The sequence below is a fragment of the Macaca nemestrina genome, chromosome 7 (genome assembly GCF_043159975.1).
Source record: "Macaca nemestrina isolate mMacNem1 chromosome 7, mMacNem.hap1, whole genome shotgun sequence".
Taxonomy (NCBI): domain Eukaryota; kingdom Metazoa; phylum Chordata; class Mammalia; order Primates; family Cercopithecidae; genus Macaca; species Macaca nemestrina.
Window position 1 is genome coordinate 130,242,816 of NC_092131.1, and position 12,391 is coordinate 130,255,206.

Genomic DNA, 12,391 nt, shown 5'->3' on the forward strand with positions numbered 1-12,391 from the left:
CATCTACAGCTACCTCATTCTTTCTGAACACCTGCACAGCATGCCTTATCACGAGGACAGTAGGATGGAAAGGGCCTAATTATAACAGGTGGCTCATAGAACATTTTACACACTCAGAGTAGACCTATATGATAAAAAGTCTTAGAAATGGAAAATCTGGGTCCAAAAGACATTTATTTATTTTTAACGTAAAAATTGTGATATAATTTACATACCAAAAAATTTGCTCTTTTAAAGGATATGGTTCAGTAGTTTTTAGGATAGTCACAAAATTGTGCAACCATCACCACTACCTAATTCCAAGATGCTTTCATCACCATGAAAAGAAACCTTGTCTGTACCCATTAGCAGCTAAGATATTTATTTTTTATTTTGATAGGTTTTGCCATATTGTACCATCAAAATTAAAGAACATCTATGCCTGTAATCCCCACACTTTGGGAGGCCGAGATGGGCGGATCATGAGGTCAGGAGATCGAGACCATCCTGGCTAACACGGTGAAACCCCGTCTCGACTAAAAAATACAAAAAAATCAGTCGGGCGTGGTGGTGGGTGCCTATAGTCCCAGATGCTTGGGAGGCTGAGGCAGAAGAATGGAGTGAAACTGGGAGGCGGAGCTTGCAGTGAGCCGAGATCATGCCACTGCACTCCAGCCTGGGCAACAGAGCGAGACTCCGTCTCAAAAATAAATAAATAAATAAATAAATAAATAAATAAATAAATAAATAAAAGAACATCTTTTTGACCACACTTTACAGAATTTATCACGTTATTCCAAATATGGAATGTAGTAGATTTCTAGTTGCATCTCCTTCCCTGTCCCTACATATAACAATGTCTCGTTGGTCTTATCTGAGAAGGTTAAGTGCAAGTTCAAGAAAGAAAATGCAAGCCTCCCATTCCCACCTCCCCTTCCCCGCCATTCTGCTGCATCCTGCAAAGAAGCTGCACATTGGCACACTCCCCAGGCTGATAAATGCATCAAAAGTCCAGCTTGACTTTAAAAGTCCTTTACAGTCTTTTCGGGGATACATCCCATCTGTACAAGTGTACATGGTGGCCACCCTAACCTTGACTAGGACAAAGGGATTCTCATGATCTCACTGTTCTGAGTTTAACGCTCTGGCAATGGGACAATTAAAGAAGGCACAGTTCTTTTCTGTGTCTGTTCTCCAACCCATGCACTGACACCATACCAGGTTGTTCTGTCCTTGGACCACAGTCACCAGCGCTGACAGTGCCAGCCACAGGATGCCAAACAAGGCTTACTTTGCATCACACCCCTCCTCTCACCACCTGCCAGGCTCTGCTTATCTGAAAGGACCTCACACCCTAGAAAACTGACTGTAAACTGCTTCCCAGAGTGTGCCGCTTGGCTTCCAGCTCCACATTGAGAACACAGCCCTTCAAGCACCCCCAGGTGTATGACGCTTTCTTACCCGTTCTTCCTTTCCTCATGTGTTTTTAGGCACGTCCAAAGGGAAGATAATTAAAACCTGCAAGAAAACCAGCTGGCAGAGAAAAGGAAAATCTTGGTGACTTAGGGACGACGCCACATGTTTATGGGTAAGTTTTGTAAGTAACACGACAATAAAAAAGAGGGTCTTATAAATAAATGCCACATTCTTCAAAGCTCTATCTAAACTACATTCTTTTTAAGGAAGAGGTGGGGGCTACTCATACTCATGCTCCTTCCTCATCACTTCATTTCCAAGAAGGAAAAAGGAATCCTAATCGTACAATTTCCTAGGAGCTCAGGCATTCTGGAGCCAACAGCACAGAAACACACACGCACTCACACATGCACGCACACTCACATGCACACACTAGGGGAAAGAGGGAAAGCAAGAACGAAAAGAGGAAGAGGCCCAAGAGGATCTTTATTTAGCAAAGCAGAGTGGAACAAAGGGGCAGGAGCGCAGGCATCTCACTACCTTTGATCGGGTTTTCTGGCTATTCATGTTAAGCACACACACTTCTAACTCATAAGACAAAACCTCTGCCTTCTCGCAAACGCTGAACACTGTCTGAAAAGCACCAAGATTTGGGTGAGCCTGTATAATCCCTTTCAATTTTCATCTGCTTTGCTGATTGTCAGGTGAAGCAGAGCCGTTTGCCACTCTGCATGTGACACAAGGCTAGGGGCACACACATTCCAGCGTGGCCTTCCCCACGAGCCAGCTGTGTGCAGGTAACTAAAGCCTGCCCTTTGCTTGCTGTTAATAAGAATAATTGGCACGCCACTGAGGGGCTGCTGGAGCGCTGTGATTTGCTCAGTTCGGGGGTCTCCCCAGACCATATGTGCATGCAGCGGTGATAGAAATATTTTCCATATGAGCTCTCCTCTCGCCTGCTTAAGTGCTCCAGGCTGAGTGAGGCCAGCCCATTTGTCATTTACTCTACACACTAAAAAAATCAACAGGGAAATTGTGAACTTCAACTACAACTAGAGGGCAATGGTCTGCTTTCAGCTTCCAGCATCACTCACCCATTCAGTTTCTCCTGCTCCCATTCAAGGGCTCAATCACTCCACAGGCCCAGAAAATATCTACAGAGCAGAGGACATGAGTAACTAATAGGCGAAAAGCCTACAACAAATGACCCGTTGCTGCATGTCTCTGAGCTGCATGTCTGTTTTGAACAGAGCAACAAGCCTGCTGAAACCACAGCTAGCCTTGCAGCCCTGGGCTTGGGAGCACTCCCACTTCCACTCTTCTTAGACAAGGGAAAGTAATTACATTAGGCTTTCAGAGCCTGCTTGGTCCCTGACAAGGCTAACAAAAAGCAAAGCTGTGAAGTGGCCTCATGGCCTTTTTAGGAGATACACTTTTCACTTGGCTTTTCAAAGAGGGAGACGGATGCAGGAGAAAGGCTGTCCTTTCGTTACTCAGGCATCAGGGTAAGGAAGGAAAGGAGTGGATGAGGGAAATACGTTGCAGGCTTGTTCGCAGGTGAGGGTGGATACACCAAGGTGCTTCCCTCTCCAGGCTCAATGATCATCTACTCCAATCTCTTTGCCTGCATCAAAAACTGACTCCGAGAGGTATCACTGATGTTAAAAAAAACAAAAAATAAAAAAAAACTGTACCCAACAACCATATGAACTGAACCAATAATAATAAATCATCCTCATGAGCTTAGAACATGTCTCCCTGCTAAGGTACATCTGGGCATACTCCTAGCCCTGTTATATATCATCATCCCTTTTCAAACCTATGGTAGAAAGTTAAACACAGATTTTTCCAAGCACATCAAAGCAAAAAATAAAAATAAAAAATAATAATAAAAAAAAGAGAGAAGTGTTGCAAAAGCAGGGAAGAAAAGCAATTCCCCTAGCATGTACATTCTCTCTGCAGCACTAGAGAAAAGTTCTCAAAAGGTAACAGTCCCTAACGAAATCTGACATGGCACATCTTTTTTTTTTTTTTTTTCTGCTACAGCAGGAGAAACGTGCGTGCTACAGGCATCTGTCACCAAGGCCAGAGCAGCTTCCCGGTGTGGCAACTGTACAGACAGCTTCAGAATGATATTTTAGAAATTATAAAATTCTTCAAGAAGAAAAGAAGCCTTCATATAAGAAAAGGCAAGAGAAGCCTACAAAAGTAATATAAAGCATTACTCTTTGCACCCCATAAAATTCCATTCCCTGATCCCTCTTGGTAGATAGAAGAGGAAATATAATGCTGAAAAAAAATACAACTTCTGACAAGATATTTTATTTGGCTTACCTCTCCCCCAGGTCTTGCTAACACTGCTGTTTGAACGTGGAGCAATGTTAATATCAGGTAGCTGACAAACATTATTACCCAAAGTTAGAACTACCCTAGAGGAGAACTCCGTCTGCCAAGTGCTAACAGCTAGCAGATGCACTTGTGTCTCGGGATTCCAGCCCCGGAGTTCCGCTAGGCACCGCGCTGGTTCCCTCGGCTCTCCCTCACTGTACTACCCGGCGCTTCGAGCTCAGCCTCTGTTCTGAAGAAAACTGGTAAGCTGATCTCTTCATGTAATAACTTCTCCCGGCTGGGGGAGGGGACAGGAGCCAGCTGGGAGCTGGGGGGCTGCCTTTAACAGAAAGCAGAAAGGGGAGGGACAGAAATGATCAATGTGGAGTTCTGCATCTGGTCTCATTCATGAAAAGGGTTCCAAGGTAAGTACTCCACATGCAGGGGGACAGCCCCTACCTCGTCAACTGAGGCAGGGAGGGGGCAGTGAATTGCAGCAGGATGAGCTCCAGGCTGGGAACGGGGAGAGCCAGGGCCTTCCTAGTCCAGGATCTGGAGCTGACAAGCTGTGTTTGCCTGGACAAGTTGCCAGCCCTCTCTGGCTGCAGTTTATTTTTCTCACTTGTACAAAGGTTGGGTGAATGATGTCTGAGTGCCCTTTTAGATCTGATTTGATGGTTGCAGAAATCTAGGCAGTTAAAAGCTGCATTATCAAGGGCAGCCTCAACGGGGAAAGAAGTTACAAGGGTGATGTGTGTTTGTGCACCAATTGTATAGACACAAACTGTAGAAGCCATTATATCCCCCTCTTGCTGCATCCCTGGGTCACTATGCCTAACCAAGAGCTTGAGGAATTATTGCAGAAAATGTAAAAATAGGTGGTAAGATGGGAACAAGTGAATCCTAAGTGTCAGACAGTGCTGTCAGAGTACATTGAAATGCAGGATGGTTTTAAAGAAATAAGAGCTACCTCTGAGTAGACTCACATCGACCATCAAAGTGGGGCTTGGGAGCGTGGGGAGCAGGCTGGGAAAAGGGTCATCCTAAAGCCTACAGTGCACTTGAGATACACCTTACATGGCCACCTGTTATCCTGAAATAGCAGGGGTCATGGCTTAAAATGGATTAGAACCCATCAAGTATGTATTCTGCCCGGAATGGGCTCAAGGTGCTATTCTGAGGCTCTTGGTGGCCACAGAGGATAGATGACTGCATGGTGCAGTGGAAACACCCTGAGGTCCTGGAATTAGGCAGGTGTGGGTTAAACTCCAGTTGTACTTCAAACTCTCGTGTGTGTCTCTGGGTGAGTATTTAACCCTGGTGAGCCCTAGTCTCCCCTCCTGTGAAACAGGGAAATGCCATCCAATGGTTATGATGAGTATCAATGAGCTCACCTAGGCACAAAATGTGGCATAGTTCCTGGCACACAATAAGTACTAAAGACACAGGCTTTCTCTTTGATCTGAAATAAGTATCAGCAGCCAGCCCCAGAAAGTAAATTAATAAACACTTGAAAAGCCTCAGGTTATGAGCATTTTCCTGCATTAATGAGGAAACTTTAAACCTAACTGCAGTTTGCAGCCATCTCAGAAACTTTATTATCACCAGTCACATGACCATTTACCAGTGGGGAGTTTTTTGGCGGGTGACTGGGAGGGAAGAACTTTCATTCCTTCTTCCAGGGCTATAAGAGAAAAACAGGTATAGTGAGGATAATATCTCCAGTTAAGGAAAGAAAGGAATGAATTTTTCCTCTTCCCCCTTCTTAGTCATTGTTACGGTTCAGCTTTGGGTCTGTTCTGCTCCCTAACTGAAGGGGAAAGTTATCTACTGAGTAACCTCACGAGAAATGCAGGAATTATTTAAGAAAGCCAAAGTTCTTGAAAGACCAGGAGTACTGTCTAGCCAGGGGTTGGGAAACCTTCTGTAAAAGGCCAGATGGTGTTAGGTTTTACAGACCATGTAGTCTCAGTAGTAACTACTCAACCCTGCCATTATAGCACAAAAGCAACCACAGACAACACACACATGAACGGGTGTGGCTGTGTTCCAATAAAACTTTATTTGTAAAAACAGGCAGGCGGCCAGATTTGACAGCAGTTTGCCAGCCCCTGGTCTAGAGACTTCTCAATCATCCTTCAATCCACTGCAATCTTTTGACCTCTCTGCTCTACTGCAAGGGCTCTGGAAAGGTCACCAATGGCCCCTGTGTCACAAAATTCAAAAGATAATCATTTAGCACTTATTTACTTCTCTGTAACCATGTCCTCCTTTTCTTTTAATATTGTGGTAACAAATAGACAACATAAATTTATCATGTTGACCATTACTAAGTATACAATTGAGTGGCATTAAGTATATTCACAATGTTGTGCAGCCATCACCACTATTCATTTCTAGAACTTTTCCATTATCCCAAACAGAAACTCTGTATTCCTTGAACACTACCTCTCCATTTCCCCTCCTCCAAGCCCCTGGCAACCTCTATGCTACTCTCTGTCTCCATGAGTTTTCCTGGTCTAGGTACTTCATATAAGTGGAATCATACACTACAGTATTTGTCCGTTTGTGTCTGACTTATTTCACATAGCATGTTCCCAAGGTTCATCCACTCTGTAACAGGTATCAAAATTTCATTCTTTTATAAGGTTAAACAATATTCCATTATATGGATATACCACATTTTGTTTATTCATCCATCTGGTAGAAACTTGGATTGTTTCTACCATTTGGCTGTTATGCATAATGCTGCTATGAACATGGGTGTACAAGTATCTATTTGAATCCCTGCTTTTAATTATTTTGGATATATATCTAGGAGTAGAATCACTGAATCATATGATAATTCTATGTTTAACTTTTTGAGAAGCTACCAAACTGTTCTCCATAGTGGCGGCACCATTTTACATTCTCACCAGCAATGCACGAAGGTTCAATTTCTCTATCTCCTGACAACACTTATTATTTTCCACTTTTTTGACAATAACCATCTTAATGGGTATGAAATGTATGTCCTCCTGTTTGAACCACTCTCTTCCCATAGCTTCCAGGGCTATGGCTCTAGATTTCCTTTGCCTCTAATTAGCCAACATTCATTGAGCACTATGAGCCCAGTATTATTAAAATTATTTTAAAAACTTTTAAAATAGATTCATGTAACCATGATAACAGGCTTATTAAATAATTTGCTCCATGTCACACAACAGTAGGTGGCAGTTGGCATTCTGACCCTAAAAGCCTTTGTCCAGAGCCTGACTCTTAATGACAGCATTGCCTTGTCACCATTTCTCTGGACTCCTTGACACACCCTGGGCCTAGCTCCTAAATTCCTATATTCTAGGCCCTGTCTCCTCTCTATCTGTTCTTGTTGGGCCATCTTATCATTCCAGTGGCCCCAACCCTTTGCACATTCATGACTCTTTTTTTATTTTTATTTTTTGAGATGGAGTTTTGCTCTTGTTGCCCAGCTGGAGTGCAATGGTGCAATCTCAGCTCACAGCAACCTCCGCCTCCCAGGTTCAAACGATTCTCCTGCCTCAGCCTCCCAAGTAGCTGGGATTACAGGCTTGCACTACCACGCCTGGCTAATTTTGTATATTTTAGTAGAGATGGGGTTTCTCCATGTTGATCAGGCTGTTCTCAAACTCCTGACCTCAGGTGATCCACCTGCCTCAGCCTCCCAAAGTGCTGGGATTACAGGTGTGAGCCACCGCCCCCGGCCCACATCCATGACTCTCTATAATCATCTGTAGCCAGGTCTCTCTCCTGACCTGTAGGTCGATGTACCCAGTTGCCTAATGGATACTTGCATTCCTCAAATGTACTCCAAACTCAACAGGTCTAAAACCGAGCTAGTGTTTCCCTGAAACCTGTTCTTCCTCCTGTTTCCTCCAGCTCAATAAATAACATCATTATCTATATAATTCCCAGGGGCTGACAACAGCCTACTCCCTCACTTTTTCATCCAAACCATCACTGGGTCTGATTGAGTTTCCTTCTAGAGTGCTCCCCAGCAGGTCTATGGCCCCATATTCCTGCTGCCCTGTTCCCATCGAGCCCTCCATCATCTCCTCTTGACTTTACGTAGCAACCTTCTTGTTCTGTTCTTTTCCCCTTCCAGCCCTCTTTCCCAGTGCAGCCACTGGGATCTTCTAAAATGTGATTCCAATCATGTCACTCTCCTGATTTTTTTTCTAACTTTTTGTTTTGAAATAACTTCAGATTTACAGAATAGTTGCAAAGACAGCACAGAATATCATGGCATCTCTTCACATTGTTAACATCTCACATGACTATGATACATTTATGAAAACTAAGATGTTAACATTGGCACAATAATATTAACTAAACTACAGACTCATATTTCCCCAGTTTTTCTCCAAAATGTACTTTTTCTATTCCAGGACCCAATCCAGGAGACCACAATTACATTTAGTCATCACATTTCTGTGGTCTCTCCTGGTCTGTGACCGTTTCTCAGCCTTTCTTTGTTTTTCATGACCTTGATGCTCTTGAAGACTACTCGTCAGGTATTTTTTAGTTTGTCCTTCAATTTGTTTTTTTCTTTTCTTTTCTTTTTTTTGAGATGGAGCCTCGCTCTGTTGCCCAGGTTGAAGTACAGTGGCGGGATCTTGGCTCACTGCAAGCTCCACCTCCCAGGTTCATGCCATTCTCCTGCCTCAGCCTCCTGAGTAGCTGGGACTACAGGTGCTTGCCACCATGCCCACCTAATTTTTTTGTATTTTTAGTAGAGACGGGGTTTCACTGTGTTAGCCAGGATGGTCTAGATCTCCTGACCTCGTGATCCGCCTGCCTTGGCCTCCCCAGCCTCCCAAAGTGTGAGCCACCATGCCTGGCCCAATTTGGTTTTTTTCTAACTTTTTTTCATGATTAGACAGGGGTTAATGGGTTTTTATGAAGAATACTATAGAAGCAAAATGCCCTTCTTATCACATTCGTCAGGGGTATTCTATTCCAATATGACTTATCACTGATAATGTTCACCTTGACCATGTGGTATCTGCCAGGTTTCTTCACTGTAGAGGTAGTATTTTTCCTTTTCTATATCCTGTTCATTAGAAATGAATCAGTAAATCCCATAGAATTAAGCTCTCCTTCCTGGAGGGGGAGTATCAAAGAATATTTGAACATGTGTTAAGACCATCAAAAATTCATAAATATTTTAGAGGAGATAATTTGAGGCTATGCAAATATCCTGTTTTCTCTGCTAATTTTAATACTCATCTGTAGATTTTGCCTGCAGCAATTATTACTGCAGTGTTCTAACAGTGATTTTCTGTTTCTCTCATCCCTTCTACATTTAATCAGAATTCAGCAGTATGATTTGTCCCTCCTCTTCCATATATTTATTAATTCAAACATTTATTTATACTCCTCTGCTCCTTAAAATCTTTTGATGGGTGTCCTTTGGGATGAAGTCCAAATCCCTTCATACGACAATTACAAGACTGTTTGCAATACATTCTCTTCCTGCCCTTCCAGCCTCCTCCTCCTGTCTTGTGTTCACACACACTTCATTCTCCAGCCATCTTAAGCCACAAGAAATTATCTCAAATGCCATGTGTCCTTGTGCCCCATACCTTTTTTCCTGGTACTCCCGTTCTCTAGAAAGTCACTCCCCCATCCTCACTGAGCTAGCTCCTGTTGCTCTTTGTCTCTAAAAATGTAGCCCAAATTGTTCATAAGCATCAAATATTGGACACCACTAAATGCCCATCAATAGGGACTAATTGAATAATTTGTGACCTCCATAAAATGAGGTACCCTGAAGCAACAACAAAAAAATTGAGTTTGCTTCCTATGTAATGATATGAAATATATCCAAGATTAAGTGAAAAAAGTAAGATGCACAGAGGTGTGATTACCATCCTATTATTTGCATATGCATGTTTATAATTGCTTGTCTATGTGTTATCTGTGGAAAAACACACTTGAGACTACTAATAATGGCTACCTCTAGGGAGGGAAACTGAGTAGCTTCAGGACAGAAATGAGAGGAAAATTTATTATTACACATCTGTGCTGTCTCATACTGCAGCCACTTACCCACACACAAATACTGAGTACTGGAAATGTAGCTATTCCAAATTGTAATATCCTGTAAGTGTAAAATGCACTTCATACAATTTGAAAACTTGGCATAAACAAAAGAATGTAAAATATCTCATTCATATATTTTTATGTTGATTTGATGTTGAAATAATATTTTGAGTATGTTGGGTTAAATAAAATATAGTATTAAAATTAATTTCATTTGTTTCATTTTACTTTTTAAAATGTGGCTATTAGAAAAATAGCCACACTGGTGGACAGCTTTTCTATATTCCCTTTCATACTTACTGAACTGTCAAACATGTGAATGTATTGCTATTCAAAAAGTAAATAAAGTGAGACCAGGCGCAGTGGCTCATGCTGGTAATCCGAGCACTTTGGGAGGCTGAGGTGGGTGGACCACTTGAGGTCAGGAGTTCTAGACCAGCCTGGCCAACATGGTGAAACCCCATCTCTTCTAAAAATACAAAAATTAGCTAAGTGTGGTGGCATGCGCCTGTAATCCCAGTTACTCGGGAGGCTGAGGCAGGAGAATCACTTGAACTCAGGAGGTAGAGGTTGCAGTGAGCCAAGATCCCGCCACTGCACTCCAGCCTAGGTGACAGAGACTTGTCTCAAAAAAAAAAAAAAAAAAAAGTAGGCAGGGCACGGTGGCTCACACCTGTAATCCCAGCACTTTGGGAGGCCGACGCAGGCAGATCATGAGGTCAAGTGTTCAAGACCAGCCTGACAAACATGGTGAAATCCCGTCTTTACTAAAAATACAAAAGTTAGCTGGGCGTGGTAGTGCACACCTGGAATCCCAGCTACCCAGGAGGCTGAGGCAGGAGAATCACTTGAACCCAGGAGGTAGATGTTGCAGTGAGCCAAGATCCCGCCACTGCACTCCAGCCTGGGTGACAAAGCTAGACTTCATCCCCCCACCCAAAAAAAATAAAAAAGTAAAGAAAATGAAATAATGGTCGTAATAATAGTTAAGAATAGAAATGAACACATGCACAAGTTCTCCTTGCTCCCAGTGATTCACTTAAATGTCACTTTTTCTAGGAGTTACATCTCATCAGTCTCCCTGTCAAGCTCAGGGCAGTGCCCTGACTTCTGTCCCCAGCCATCCTCTGATTATCTCCAGTGTAATATTTATCATGATGTGTTATAATTGTTAATAAATGCATTGTCTTCATCCATACAGAATGAGTCCTCCATACAAGAGATGTGTCTTTTTCTCTGTGGCCCCAAGAGTCAGCACACAGATAGCCTGATTCAGTGAATGCCACACAAGAGAATGGATGCAAAGGTGGGCTTTACAGCAAACTCTTATCTGCTTATGACGGGAGGTCTTCTCATGGTTCGTCTTAGATACCAGAAAACGGAAAACACAGAGGCTAAATTCTCAGAAGGTATATTCCTCAAGGAAATTCAAATAGTTTCAACCTAAGTTTTGGGTGACCTAAAAAGAGAAAACGTTAGTGGTAGAAATGAGAGTATCAAAAAATAGGGAAAACGAACATATGATACCTAAAACCACACATTTCACGTAAAATATAATTGTGCACTACCTCTAATAAAGAAGAGTAAACCATAGCAGATATCGCCTCTAAGGCTATTTTACTTTCTGCAAAGAATGTGTATTCCTTTATGAAGGAAGAAAGAATATGCAGGTTTCTCCACAGAGGTCCATGTCCTACGGCTTAAGTGTTCAAACTACGTTTATTTCTTTACATATGCTGGCATTGTGTGGAATAGGTGGAAAAAGTCTCCTGTCAAGAAAGCAGCTGGCTATCAGTCAGGGAGCTGGCCATGCAGGAAAGGAGAAGCAGAAGCAGGTGTTAGTAATTAACTCTCCCTTTGTATGAACCAAGAAGCCATTAAAGAGCCACAGAGGTGGGAAATGAGGAAAGCGAAGAACAGATCTCTGCCGCATTTCCGGTGATTGCTCTCCCTTCTCTTTAAAGATAAGGACAATCATGAGAATCTACAACAAAGGAAGTCGCTGCATCTTTACCCTTCTCTGATTTCTGTCTGAAAGGGGCCAAAGCCTGGCTGGATCAGCACTTGTAACTATCAGGGCAGCCATGCAGTTAGGTTGAGCACTTTGCAGGTTCACTGAAAGGAGAATTATGTTACTTGGCTCAACTGGGTTCAGGGATTTAAAGTCGGGCCGGGAGAAGGGCCAGAGACACAATTAGGGAGATGCTAAAAAAAAAAACCATACAGGCCCATCCTAACTCTTACAGTACACAGGGGAGCTAGTTCAGACAATGCATCAGAACCATTCTCATGTTGACCGTATTCTTTGTTTCAAGTATTTGCTCTAAGGCAGAGGTTCTCAACGGTGGTCCCTGGATCAGCAGCAACAGGGAACTTGTTTTAAAATGCAACTATCAGGCCTCATCCCAGACTTATCAATTAGGAACTCTGGGGGTTAAGGCCATCGATTTGTGTTATAAGAAGCCCCGTGGATGCCTGCTGGTTTGGGAACCACTGCTTTAAGCAATACTTATCTGTCTAGTAAACCTTAATTCAAACTGCATAAACATAAAGTATTATTTTATGAAATCTTATTTTCTTACAAAAGGTAACTGTCAGATACTAAAAC

General features: G+C 42.7%; 1 protein-coding gene across 2 annotated transcripts in view; it reads right to left on the reverse strand.

Moving 5' to 3' along the window:
• The window catches only part of LOC105487604 (thrombospondin type 1 domain containing 4), a 688,191-nt gene that overhangs the window by 231,840 nt on the left and 443,960 nt on the right, over positions 1-12,391 (reverse strand). The window contains exon 1 of one of the 2 annotated variants that reach the window (XM_011751102.3): positions 3,730-7,405. The exons of the other annotated variant lie outside the window; for it this stretch is intronic. Within the exon in view, the coding sequence (XP_011749404.2) occupies positions 3,730-3,801 (72 nt within the window). The 5' untranslated portion in view covers positions 3,802-7,405. Of the gene's footprint in view, positions 1-3,729; positions 7,406-12,391 lie in introns of those variants that run through there. 2 annotated transcript variants of the gene reach the window in all.